Source organism: Epargyreus clarus, unplaced genomic scaffold (assembly GCF_041222505.1).
Source record: "Epargyreus clarus isolate Ecla_fem2 unplaced genomic scaffold, WU_Ecla_fem_2.2 ptg000003l, whole genome shotgun sequence".
NCBI classification, from domain to species: domain Eukaryota; kingdom Metazoa; phylum Arthropoda; class Insecta; order Lepidoptera; family Hesperiidae; genus Epargyreus; species Epargyreus clarus.
In genome coordinates, this window is record NW_027332211.1 from 4,808,373 (window position 1) to 4,823,241 (window position 14,869).

At 33.9% G+C, this 14,869-nt stretch overlaps 1 protein-coding gene across 4 annotated transcripts in view; it reads left to right on the forward strand.

The window, feature by feature from the left end:
• The first annotated feature begins 559 nt into the window (after positions 1–559).
• The window catches only part of capt (adenylyl cyclase-associated protein 1), a 51,575-nt gene continuing 37,265 nt past the window's right edge, over positions 560–14,869 (forward strand). Inside the window, exon 1 of one of the 4 annotated variants that reach the window (XM_073084528.1) lies at positions 560–694. Coding sequence is in view for 1 of the 4 variants with exons in the window: in XM_073084511.1 (XP_072940612.1) it covers positions 8,266–9,049 (784 nt within the window). In the remaining 3 variants the exon portion in view is untranslated. Of the gene's footprint in view, positions 699–8,084; positions 9,050–14,039; positions 14,237–14,869 lie in introns of those variants that run through there. The other 3 variants (XM_073084540.1, XM_073084511.1, XM_073084534.1) reach the window with 3 other exon arrangements.

The following is a 14,869-nucleotide window of genomic DNA, read 5'->3' on the forward strand; positions in this document are numbered from 1 at the left end:
TTCGCTCTCATTATATTTTTACTATTTTTTAACGTCGGAAAAATAAATTATACGCTTTTTTGTATCCTTATGGATATCCTTAACATAAGTTTTTAGCTTACGTTAGGAATTTTCGCGGTAATTTATTCTACAGATAATAATCTGTGTATTCTATTTTTTTTATACTCCATGTACCCTGTATATAATAATACTCTACGACTTCATGCAACCCTTGGTAATAAATAAGGACAAAACCGTTATATACCATAGCTATTAGCTATACTCGTTGGCTGTTACAATTTTTTAAATTGTTCATGATAAATGCCAATAGATGGGGTTGATAGTATTTGTAACAATATATTTATTTATATAAAATACGATATAACAATGGTATCATTTAAAATAGTAAATTCTAAATATCATGTTTATTCATTCCCTGATAAAACAATCACAATGTACACAATACAACGTACAATACAATGTACAAGTTTGATAAGGAAAATAATATCTTGATTTGCATTTAATGGCTGTATAATGTATGTTTATTTTGTCATGTATAAACAAGTAACACTTAAAAAAACGCAGTTGTAAGTAAGTATTGTGACAAGTAACCTACAAATAAGATAAGACTGATTTTATATTGTGTATATTATTTTATACGTAAATTTATAAGTTTTATTAGTGAAATATTCTGCTGACGTGGACTAACCTAATTGTAAGTACGTTGTTCTTAATGTGTTTCTATTTATAAGCAAAGATTGCGGCTTAACTCACTTTGGATACTGTTATGAAGGATAGGTACGTGATAATAATTCTAACGGCTTGTACAAATCAAACGTCCTCAAATTCACGGTTTATTGTAGTAAGTAAAGCGATTTAACCATTTAAAACGCAGACTTCGTTAACATATTTATATGAGGATATGAATTAACGTGTGCCTTTGATCCTCAACTCAAATCAATTTTTATTATTCAGCTACAAGTTTCCGGTTTAACCCCATCATGATCCTAATTTGTCGGGACAACTGACAAAAAAAGTCGATTAGTTATAGTGCATTTGATTTATCAATCTTTTCAAGTTTCGTTATTTCCATAATTCGACCTGACGACCAAAAGAAAATAGAGAAATGCCATTGGTTCTCACCTCTGTTTAATATTTGACTTGCACACAATGACATTCTATACTAGACACGTTATACGCCCGCTAACTTAAGAGAAAACTTGAGCGAAACTGCTTTGATAGCACACATGCACGTTTTTTATTTTACTTACCTTTAACTACATAGACAAATGTTCTGTAAGGGACAGAGCTATTAGAACAATGTGATAAAAAAAGACAACTAGTGTTTGACCTTGCGTTTCAAGTCTACGCAAACGTAAATATTGACCATGGAATATAGTGACCAATGATTACTTACTTAAAACGGGACATCGATTTTTTTATGTCAAATACTTTTTACTTGAAAAAATATAGTTAAATACTAAAAAACACGCTTTTATGATAAAATTAACTAAAAAGTAGAAAATAATTTTCAATCTATGAATCATTTAAGGAACAGTAAATAGTATAATTGTGGAAAAAATGTGGGGCGCTTTTTACAAAACTGGTAAATGGAGCACCCCATGTTTTTTTTCATAATTATACTATATACTGTTACTTAATTGACAATGGCAACGGTTCATTTCGGAGACAACGGCACGAAGCATCGGAAAAAGGGACTGTCCCGTTAAAAACGGGACGTATGGTGGCTATCCCATTGATCCGCATGCTTGTCAAAGACAATGAAATAATGGAACAGAAGGTAAAAAATGTCCAAAACTGTCAATAATAGTTTTAGTACGTCGTTTACGTAGAAATGTTATAGTACAGTGTAACTAAATAAATAATTATTAAATAAAAATATAATTAGAAAAACCAGAATGATTGAAAATGGCCGAATCGAGATTAATAAAGATAAATATAAAAGGTGCAACATTAAGTAATATATAGATGTATTAAGAGGATAGCAAAGGATATTATAGTATCGTTCAGAGAGAGTTCTTAACAGTTCTTAATTCTGTGAAATTAAATTGTTCAGAGTTAAGGTCACATAAATACACTGAGCCATAGTTTCATCTATTACGGTTCAAGAGATAGAGCCCTGTGACGAACGGACAGACAGCGAAGTCTTAGTAATAGGGTTCCGTTTTTACCCTTTGTGTACGGAACCCTAAAAAGGAATGAAGATAGATGTTAGACGTTGTCCCTGTAGTCTCGGGACTAGAATATGGCTACGGTTGTAAGAGGCGGCTAGAGCCGGAGCTCGAAGGTTTCCCCCGCCTTAACAAAATAAAAATATTAGACGTACGATGACGCCGACATACATATATGGATTTTACATTTTGCAACAGTTACCTTTAATAAAGGAACGGCCATTTTTTTCAAAAATGCACGACCTTTAGCTGAAGTATATTTACTATCTTCGTCAAAATGCTCCGAACAAATTGTGGTACGTTGCGATGGTACCCAATCATGTTCGTTTCTTTGTTTGCGAACTACTGCAATCCACTTTTGGCGCATTAGTTCATTTGATGGGAATCTAGAACGTTAACAAAATGTACATATTATGAATATGTCGGGCCATACATTTGACAGCTTTGGATTTATTAAATATTTTATTGTAATTGGAATATTTGCGGCTATAATTATTTGATCTCTGATAGATAAACAGAGGTAGATAATTTACTAATTAAGGTAGATTAAGTTAATTTATGTAAAAAATTCAATATTCAATAATAAGCTCAGATAAATCACGTTTCATACGTAACTGGGAATGAGATTTCAGAATTTCCCATATATCGTTTTTATTTTTTAAATTAAACTAAAAAAAGTTATATTTTGAATAAAAACACACTTAATATAAATATTAAGCAGTGGGATATTAAACTATAACATACGACATATGGACATCGTCAGCTTCAATAAAATGTCACTTCTGTTCTGTTGATCTATGACCATACATTTTGCGTCTTTATCACTTTCATTGACAAAAACATACTTTGTCTCTTTCTGGTTACTCACGTAATCATGGCGGATCGAACACGAAAAATAAACAAAATTTAATAATTTCTCTTCACTTACGTGTGATAAGTGATTCCATGAAGCTTGTTTTTTTTTTGGCCGTAATTTGTGCATTTACGCATTGCACAAGAAGGCATCTTGAGGCTTCAAATTCCAAAATAATTACGTTTAACGTGTTCAGTGATATTCGTGTGTATTACTACGCGGCGCGAGAGCGACTGGACTTGGCTGGAGTCGTTTTACGCCAATTGCCGTATTTTGTATGTTTCAAATTTTGCCCGGTTGTGGCGGATCTTTATATTTATAGATCAATGCTTGCACATTATTTTACTATGAAGGTAAAACGTAAGTTTAATTGCATGCTTTATGTCACTGCCATTAAATTATTTCATCAAAATTTCATATATTAAATCTTAAATAAATATTCTTATATTATATTAAGTAACAATTTATTAAATTTAGTATCTTTACAGTGATAGACTAATTACATTATTTTTAATGATTCTGTTAAATTTGTAGGCTAATGTAATACTAACTTATGGGTATGTTATTTAGGACTTTTATTTAAGTAAGACCTAAGAAGGATAGTATGGAATTGTATGGTACTTGTTTGCAGTTTTACTATGCCACAGGTGTACGTCCATTGTGTTTAGGTAAAGTTTGTAGCGTTCCAACTTAATCTTCTGGAACATAAGAAAGTCTTTATTTTGATTCGGGGGGTTTCCATTGCTGTGGGGACCATTAAACATAATTATGATAGACTGTATTAAACTCATGGGTGTGTATGTAAGAGCAGGGTCTAGGTTAGCCCCTAACATAGACAAAGTCGCTGTTTAAAGTTTGATCTCCAATATTTTTACCAGGCAAAACTTCAAAAAGTTATTTATTCTGGACACATCCCTTATAGTTCTATAAGAAAACTTATAATTATAGATTTACATACTGAAGTTAACACATTACTGTGTTAATATAAGAGAGTATGTAAAGCCTGATACATTTCTATGTATATTCTAATAGTGATACAAATTGTATACTGTAACATTAGATTTACCTGGATTTTTTACCAAGCACTGCTGTGTTCTGTTTTGAAAGGTAAAGTAAAAGGGAGATATACATTTCTGAGGCGTTCAAGCTTAGTCTTCATGGTAACGGCACCTGTGGCTGACTTCATGTAGGAATCTAATCCTATCTGAAGGAAGCTGTGTGTGTCCTGCACGCTCATCTTATGAGAGACCACTCTCTCCAGAATGTGGTGTTAACGCCGGCCGCAGTTGCCGAGCCCGAATGTAATGCTCAAGCATCTGGAGACATGGCAACGCACGTCTAGAGGAATGTCGCGGAGTGTTAGTCACTAAGAAACTGATGTACCCCTTTCGCTCCTCAGGGCGGAAGGGATCCATGAGGATTTAATCGCATGAATTTTTTTAAATAAAGTAAGCTATATATTTATGTACAGAAATGGGTTGCAGGGCTAACAGATTATTTAGAGTTATAGAAGTTATAGAAGATTTCGTTAGAAGGGAACAAAACATTTTTTACGTGTTTTGCAGGTTTCCAATATAATATTAATAAAATGTTGTGAATATAATAATTATACTATATTTCAAATCTACAGTTGTGACCCTTTTCTAAAATTACTGATTATCAATTTCATAAACACTTTGTTTAACAAAATCTTTTATGTTCAATTAACAGTTAACGATCTCTGATGTTTCAAAAATACAATAACATTTCTTTGTTTATCTTTTCGAATTCCATTTCGAAATATACCTACGCTTTCTACAAGATTAGGTTAAAATGAATGCATTTTCGACCGCCCCGTAACTTTGTTTTGAGTAAAACTAGAAGTCTAAATTTTCAATAACTAAGGGTAAACAAAATAAATAATCATTACATGGACAACACATTTCGCTATTTTGTGCATTCATTGTCCTGTCATGGAAAGCCACACTCTCTAAAATACGAGTACACCTGCCTGCGCCGTGAGTTGGGTTTGAACCCAAAACTGATATCCAAATTGATTATTTAGAATTCCGCCTGCTGGGGTCTTAGATCCGAAACCCTTCGCATGGGATCTGATAGATTGGTACGATGGACGAAACTATAGAATCGCTGTTTTTATTCAGCTGAACAATTGTAATTTTTACCACATCGCTTTTCTATGATAGCTAATTATTAGCTATTATTAGTTAATTCCTGAAACACTAGTTTATATGTATAATAAAAGATTCAATAACAGGTCTTTGACAATAAATTCTATGGTATCTTATTCTCTTAACATGAGGTATAATATCCTTTTTTCTTTACAAAAGTAATAAAATGCTAGAAAAATAAATCTAATAAATTAATATACCCATACAATATTTTATTTATATCGTAATGGTTGTATGACTTGTATGATATTTAGTATAATGTAATTTCTAAACCATTTGAGGACAAGGGTGCTTCTGTGGCCTCTTCCGATCCACTGATAAAAAGGCAGGGGTATACCTACTCTTGGGGTGTTTAGAAGGGTTTTTCGTTGCCCGAGGCGGAAGTTGTATTTACCGCTTAGTTTACAATACATACATATACCAGTATATACCGACAAACAAAAAGGTCAAGCGTAATCGGTCTCTGATCTTATTGCCTCCTCATATTATAGACCCATGATTACTAATGGCACTGTCATATACTTTTAAAACGGCCTAGTCAATGACAATGTTTAAGGGTTCTTTCATGTTTTGAATGACCGGGAGCGACTTTTTAACGTGACTTCCGAAACAAGGGACAACATAATTGTTATTATTATTGTATATTGAGTTTTCTGTTTTGTTTTTCCATTACATTCGTATCCGAGAGTATTTTACTAACAATGTGTATTTTATCTCGCGTAACATGCATTATGCATTGTCTGAGGTCCTTCCGTTGTGAAATATTCGCTGTTATTTCTCCAACAACATTTTTCCTGAAAACAACGCAGCTTCAGCATGAATTAACATCTCTATTCAGCGCTATACTGTAGGCGTATGAGACAAAGGAAATAAGTTTCCGTTAAATTTGCTCCGTCGTGCACGCACGACCACTTGCAACCAGCAGAGCCGTAATTTGCAGACTCCCGCTGGGTTTATGTCAACTGTATTACTGCCACACCTCTCTTATTTGTATTGAGACACGCCTCGGCAGACCACTATCTATCTATACATGTAATAAGAATGTAAGCTTCGCGTGTCTTTATATCTAATGTATTTACGAGAAAAGTAATCAGGAGAATTAGAAAAACAAGCGGTTTCTAAAATTTTTATAAGTTTTGATTTACTGTTTGTCTTTTTGTTTGACATCGCTACAAACCAAACCTACTAAATCGAATTCAATGGATAAACAATATATTCATAGTTCATATCTCGATTTAACCATTTAGACAATTTAAAAAAAAAATCAGAAGTACATAGTTTTTCTTACATTAAGTGACGTGTTAATGAAGCGGAAAATGCCGGCTCGGGTCGTACATAAGAGACAATGTCTTAAAGATCAAAATCACTTTAAGTAAGTAATACACGCTCTCTAATGTTAAGGCATTGTTGTTGCTGATCGATATAGTTGTTTAAATCGTCTACGTATATTGGAATACAGAATAGATTCAACGACAGCCACACGGTATTCATATAAGCTCGGTCTTGGTTAAAGGGCTTTGAATAGAACGACGGCACCCTTTAGCCCGATTAACCGATCAGCCTTTACTTACACTTTGGAGTTCCATTCAGTAAATTGTAAAAAAGGTTTCAGTAAACTCTATACTGTTTTAATGCTGTGTAAAAAGGTTTTATTTTTAGCGCAGGGACATCAAACTTCAAATTTATCGCCTTAAAACATTGTTAAGATTTTGTACAGAAACATTTGGCTCAGTTCACACTGATGCCATTTCGGATTGATTGATATTTAACACATAGCTACTTCTGAACAATTTATTACCAATTAGTCTATTATTACTATACTACCATTAAGTTTAATATCTTTAAATTCTATGTTGGTATCTTGTTGTATTTATTTAGGTACTTTATAAATTGTTTTTTAATGACGACGACGATTTATATGTAAAACTATTTATGAATAATGATAGGTCAGATGTAGAGTTAAATTATAAACTTCGCGGTAAATCCAAAATTAATATATTTGTGTTAGCAACGATATTATTTTATAAAAGAAACTTTAAAGTACTGTGTTAAGATCCAATTCTTAAGAAAGGAATTGAGTCGTCCCTAAAATTTGTTTTACTATGTCAAAATTACTCAAAGTGTTAAGTCTCGTGTCTTAATGTAATTTTACACGTTGAAAGGGATTCTCCAGCGTCAAAGTTAACGTTAATATTGCCTCCGTAATTTCAGATCCTGTAACAACAAAGGTTATTAGAATTTTTGTGTGGGCTCCCCTTTCTTATGTCAATTTCACTGTTATTATTTCGTTACAGACTCCCTTAGCAATTACGTTCAACCTTTTCGTAACTATAATTTATTAAATGTCAAGTTTTATTTATTTATCGGAACAAGTTTGTATGAAAATATTGTTATCGGTTTAATATATTTTATGTTTACCAGATATTCTAATGAGTTTTAGCGTGGATTCTCGTCATTTAATCGCCAACAAATTGCTCATAACAATTTACGTGTCATTAATTACTTGATAGCGTTTTATTGTGACCCAATTAACGTGTTCTAACTAAATAGACAGCATTTTATACTGAAATCGTATTCAATGCAGATATTAAAATATTTACTTTAAGTTTGAAAAAAATGTAAAAAGTGAATATTCAGAGATGCGACTTAAGTAAAGCGGTTTAGGCTTATCTTTCTAATGTATTATCGTAACTTTCGACACAAAATTTGGTATTATTCTGAAATCGTAATATAGCCAGGTTGTGGATACACAAAGATTTGCGAGCTCGTAGAAGCTGTGCGGAACGGGCGCGGGTGGCAGGATGCGCCAGGCGGGCGGCGCATCCGCCCTGCGCCAGTGCCGCCAGTCGCCCGCCGCCGTGCGCCCGGCCGGCCGCCGACCCTACGCACCCTTTCGTTGCCTAACACTTTAACATGCCACATATTTTAACTCGAATACGCTATGAAACATTGTTAAAATATATAAAACTGTTAAATATATTTGAACAAGTTTTAGAATAAAGCTCATATTTCATGTTGTTTCACTTTCAAAGTCTACGTTTAGCGTTGTTTATATTAATGTTCTCTTCTAATTATGTTCAAAAGTTGTTGTGCTAGGCCGAATAAAAAAATGAGCAAGAATAAATCCAAATCTCAGGAGTTTAATGTGAAGGAAGACAAGGCTATCTTGGAAAATAAAGGAAAGTCAGAAGAGGTTCTAGTTTGCGGAATGTCTGAACCGGAAGAATTCACCGAACCGCTACCCGATTTACCAACAAAAGTTGATGATAAAAAATCTAAAGAAGTGTTTATTAATATAGAGCCCGACGTTATACCCGATACTGTCAAAAACGAAGATAATATTGATGAATCCCCCAATGACATTACAGAAACGGATGTTCTTGATAAAGTTGTTACAAAAAAAGATATTATGAACAAACGATTCTCAGTCGATTATAAAAGAAGTCGGTTGGATTTTAAGCGCTTTTCTGTAGACTGCAGTAGAAATTCTGCAACTTTGGAAGAATTGGCTAATCTAGAACAAGAGTTGGCACGGACTATAGTCGACGTACGTCCGGGCAGACGTAAGTCTACTGGCATTTTGAAATCAACTACGAGTAGTAGTAACAATGATCTAAACGAGCAACGTATTAAGAGTAGACAGGAGTCATGTTCTGACGATGACGAGGTTTTTGAGAAGCCTGTGATTACTGAAGGGCAATCTGAGGGGCCCCGGGAGCCTCCAGCAACTCCCGTCGGTCGCGACGAATTAGCCTTACGAAGGCACAGGTTCTTTTCTGATCTGGTTTGTGCTGCTCGAGCGGCTGTGGAACATCGAGTCAGATTTGACCCTCTTGGACCAGTTGTCGCGGATTCAGGTGAGATTCATTTGAAAATGTCTTATTTCTTCCAAAGTAATGACTTAGTAATTATTGTTACTTTATTATTTAAAGTTATAACAAAGTTTGTTTTTAGAGATTAATTTATATGGTATTGTCTTAAATAGGTTTCTCGAAAAAGTATTGAAATTAATATATTAAAAATGTGGAGACGTGAATATGCAATGCTAATAAAATAAATCAGGATATTGCCATGTCAAGTGATTAATAAACATATCCGTGTTTTTAGAGTAGGCGAAAATCGATGCTGTTGGCTGAGGTCCAAGTAAGCGCTCCGCTTTTGTGTCTTTGACCCTCTCCAGCCTCCGGGTTCACATTTTAAGTCAAAATGCAACCCAAATTTAAATCAAGGCTCTAGAGTCTAGGTGATTGACTGATATTTCATATTTTCATAACAAAAGCCGCTTTAAGATTAACAGAATAAAGTTTAACGTTAAGTCATTAATAAACCCGTTTTGATAATTATTTCATAGATTAATCTTATGAAAGAACCTCGCGTTTCATATTTCAGTACGAACGTTGGTTAAACAGAAAGATAGGTCCAATTAAGAGCTAATTAAGTCTGCAAACTAGTACAGAATTCATAGTTCTTTCAAAGTGTAACTTCAAATTACAGAAATGTACTTCTATGCTGACATTTATACCAGAATTACCGGAATATGGAAATAGTGCCAACCTCTGGACGAAATAAAACCCCTGTATAAATTACATTATAGCGTTTTCAAACGAGAGTTATCAGCATTCAATCGTTACAGTTTACGAGCAGTGAATCGCTTGAGAGCTTGGATAAAGCGCATGTTCCGTCAGGTCAAGTTTATAAATTGGCGTATAATGAAAGCATTATACATTTCATGTTTCTTTTCTGTAACAATTACGATGTTAATGAATTATCCTTTCGTCTTAGCGTTGACTGTTATTGGCAATAAATAACGAATATTTTTACTTGTTGATTTAGAAGTAGTCCTGTTTACGTAGGAAAATAACAGTTTTAATAAGCTAGATTGTAATTGCTTTAAGACAAATGACGTCTCTTTAACAGTTCTTATAAACTTGGAAGAGGGTTCTTATCAATTCATGTTTGATAGAAATTAATTCCCAACTTTCCTGAAGACGATTCTCAATAAATTATTAAAGTTTATCGGAAAGGTTTTAAATTATCCGCTTGGAATATTCACGCCAATCGTAGAAGATGGATTCTGAAATGAAAAATTCAATTGGGACGTGGGTCGGAGCTTAATCAAGCACGTTTAGATAATATGAGCTTAGCAATGCGTATTTCGGCTCATTATAAATTTTCTATTCAACCATCGAATAGAAAATTTATGTACTATTCAGTATATGCATGTATATTTATCATGTATACCTACTATTGCTTCTATATTTTTATAATAAAGAAGTGTAAAAACGAGCTGGTTAATAAACTATTGGTATGGTACAACAAATGGACATCTGCTACCAAACCAGATTGGATCGCAGTCCTAGTCCAAAGATCGGCCGTATAAATACGTTGCTAACTTGCAACTCCAAATCTCCAAAGATTTTTTGGGCAAGCTGGAGTTATGTGAGGTTCTTACTGACTCGGTGGCCCCATTAAAATAGTTTAATGATTGTTTGCCACCCAGGAATATGTATAGTTTGAACACCTTGTATAAGTGTACCTACCTTACCACACTCTACTAATCAGAACACAGTTGCGCTTAACACTGTTGGTATACGTAGAATCGGTTTGTACTGTGTGAGTGTTATCTATGTCAGTTTTCCCTAAGAGATATCGTATTACATGTTTTTCATGTATGTTTCTTCAGTTCTTTGTCAAGTGATACTTTTATTTACACCGAATCTAAAAGCACTCTCCTAACGGTAGCTTTTAAGCCTTACAATATTGTTACGTCATTTGTATGTAGATGTATTCCAAAACATGTATGTATTATTTTGTTAACCTTAAGGCAAAAATAGTTGTTTTCCTGAATAATAAGAGGAGAACAATGTACCGTGTTGGCTAGTGTATCGTTCCCATCCTGTGCAAACATCCGTTTGAGCAAATCAATTTGTCTCGGCCGAATTTCCTCGATGTTATGCTCTATTGGTATAACATCGCTACTAATTAATCGAGCATAAATTACACGGATAAATTTACTTAATACAAGCTTTGTGGTGCGATGTCGCATGTTAAACGTTGTTCAATATTTACATAGATATGAAATGTGTTCGGGTTATAATTTAGCCTGTGTCAGGCTTTTGTAAATGCTTAGTTTTGTGCTGTGTTAACTAAATAGACAGATAGTCGAACAAACATTGAAATATGTATATATTAATAGGAAAAACAGTTATAAACAAATAACAAATACTTCACTTTATTTCTAGAACTTGGGAGCAAGCCTTATCTTAAAATCAAATCGATATGAAGATTATAATCTCATACGAGTATCTTCAGGTGCGATATTTGTCGCCCCTACTGCGTGTACCTATTCTAATTTTAATGAAACCAATTTGACCGCATCAAATCTATTTCTAGATACGAGTATTTCGGTTCTGTGTTGTGGTTTTACATATGACAATAGATAGCAAATTGGCGTAATTTATTTATCATCCATGAATGCTGAAATTTCTTGTATTCTAGTTCGGTATATACCTAATAATGAATAAAATTTAAGTTTATTTGTATTGGTACTATATATAGGTAAACTATATGTACTTATATTGTATAATTGTAATTCTATTAAAACAGGGTTTAAAAAAAGATTTTTACACTTACAGCCCTATACTAGAATTTTCAGTGTCGTTGGTACCACAAAAACACAAAGACGAATACACAAACATCCAGATCTAAAATATATCTCAATTCATCATTCTATTATCATATCTGTCAGCCCGGGGTCGAACCCGTAACCCTTTACGTGTCAGACCGATATGGTGACAGCACCGCAACGCAGGTCATATTTATATTTAAAGAGGTTTACTGCCGTATGAAACATCTAAATATCAAGCACATCATAAAGCTGTCAGCTTTGAAAAATATCGCAAATCCCTTTTAAGGCTTACCTTCCTTGAGCATCGCGAGAGATAACGTCCTTGTTCCTAAACACACACGGATAGCCAGATCGATTCGTAGGCGAATTTTATTACTTCACCCTTGTTTCTTTTCTCTACAAACAACGAAATTGTATTAGATGAAGCTATAAAATAAATAGTATTGTTTTCTTTTCTACAGGGGTTAAAATGTATCTACAGGAAATAAAGAGATATTTGTGTCTTCGAAGAAAGTAATTTCCGGAATTACTGTCCGATTTTGAAAGTTCTCTCACTAATCGGAATATACGGTGTCCCCGAGTGCCGTAAGCTATTCTTTATTTAGTAAAAATGTTTTTTGTGTCGGTCAAGTAAAAAGGAAGAAAAAACGTAGGAACATTTTATCAAAATCATCATCAACAACCCATTACTGTCTCACTGCTGGGCACGGGTCTCCTCTCATAATGAGAAGGATTAGGCCATAGTCTACCGCGCTGGCCATGTGCATATTGGTAGACTTCACTTACTTCACTTTGAGATTTTTTTTTATAAATCTCTCAGGTATGTAGGTTTCCTCACAATGTTTTCCTTCACCGTTTAGCAAGTGATAATTAATTTCTAATACGCACATAACTTTGAAAATCAGAGGCTCATTTGAACCTCGGACCCCTCTATCGAGATGCCGAGTTTCTTAACCACTGTCATAGTTATTTAATTTTCAAATTTATCAAAATACATATTATCGAAAAGTAGGTTTGGCCAGTTGTGCACTTTCTTATCTGAATAAAATGTAAACCAACAACGTTAGGCTGAAATGTGTATCAAATTGTTTATTTACATTTGTAGATTATGGACTAAAGATAACCGCCAGAATCATTGAACTTGGAACTTGGTTTATTTATTTATCAATCTATACCATAGATTTATGCGAACAACTTGTTTAGTAATTAGATTTAAAAGGATCGTTAAGGCTAATTACACAATTACCATTTATTGTAGGCGTGTAAGTATATTTTCGTGTTCATTGAATAAGATAATAGGCTGACAACAACATCTGCTTACATATTTAATCCTTTCGTTTTGTATTACTAAGAAATGTTTTGTGAATAAATTATCTTGCTGAATTTGTTAGGTAAATTAGACTGAAAAACATGAATTCATAAACAACCCTACTGTCTATTTTAATTTTACTTTGTTAAATGTTGAAATACAAGTATGATAACAATGTCGTTACGAGCTATCTCCACTACACCTCAATAAAATAAATGCATATAGTTATAATATAAAATTTATCATAGCCGTTGGCATGAGTAAGCTATTACTCATATAGTGAAATAAGATTTAGCCGATAAGAACATTCGAATCTTCGCTGCTTTAAAATCTGTCAATATCGCACCGTCATCGATTTTTACTTTGTCATGTTATACGTGCAACAAAGTCGACTGCAAATAAATATGAATATTAGTTTTCGTTTGTAAAAATGTTTTTATTAAAAAAGATTAAAGACTAAAGGGCTAAAGCAAGAGTTCGCGTGTCATAGAGTTGTAGAACTGATACGTTCATGCGACGTGCACGGCACAAGGGAACCATTTATTAATTTTATCTATTAGGACATCAAATACTGGTATTATAATTATGTAGCAATTTAGAATTTACGTCGGTTCAACTCGTTAGGTCTGGAACATATTCCACCACGCTATTTAATTACTTATTAGTTGAAACAATGTATTTTGTAATAAAACATTAGCTCGCAAAATAGCTTAGGACGTCTTCAAACACTTCAAAGAACTACCTAATTAAAGATAACATCACCCCGATTAAATACTGATAACATTGTTTCTGTAATGAATCTCCCATGTTGGTGGCCATGCAGCATACGTCACCACAAGTGAGTCATTACGATGCTCAGGCTGGCGAGGCGAGTGCGATACTTCGGCTTCGGCCAGTTACAATTTCTAGAGACCGAGTGATCGGCGAACAGGCGGTCAGGTTGAATCATCCGTCCTCCGACCACCAACTCGACTCGACTAGTGTTCGACTGCGCACGCGCACGCTCACACGCATATGTGCTCTTATCAGTGCGTGAAAGAGCAACGGTTTTGTGCACCGTCTGTGTTTGTGACAGTGTAGTATAGTTTTACGTGCCCGTTAGCAGTGGTGAGTTTCATGTTTCCTATTTTGGGTATAAATAGCAACTGCGACCTTCGCGCTATAAATGTACCGGTAAATACGAGATTGCAATGACTATTTATAATCCTACTATCTATCTTATAATGTATGTAGTTGTTTTAAGACTATTATTGCACACGAGTTTCATTTTAACTATGATGTCAGGGGTACGTTTACATGAATTAGTGTTAAAAGTTGGCGTAGTGCCGACTACAGCTATACAATGTCATTCAACTTCATTTTTTTATATTCCGCGACGATAGCATATTATCAAACTAGATAGTTACGTTATAAATAGTTAGCCAGGCAAATACCTGATAACTTAATGACTACTAATTGTTAACCTTCAATGAAATAGGGAAACTTACAACAATACTGTTGTCATTTACATAGTATGTACATTGTACATCCATTTGAATGTGTTAGTAAACTTCGTATTCATAATTAGATTCACTTCTACACAAACATACAGTGGGAACAGGATATATGAACAAAATATAATCTTATAATATATGGAACGTGTGCAGTTTAATACTATATATGATTTACATAAATTTCTATTAAACTGTAAAATATTGAGTGGTGTCATCGACATGGATTCTTTCTATCACGTTCTCGTAT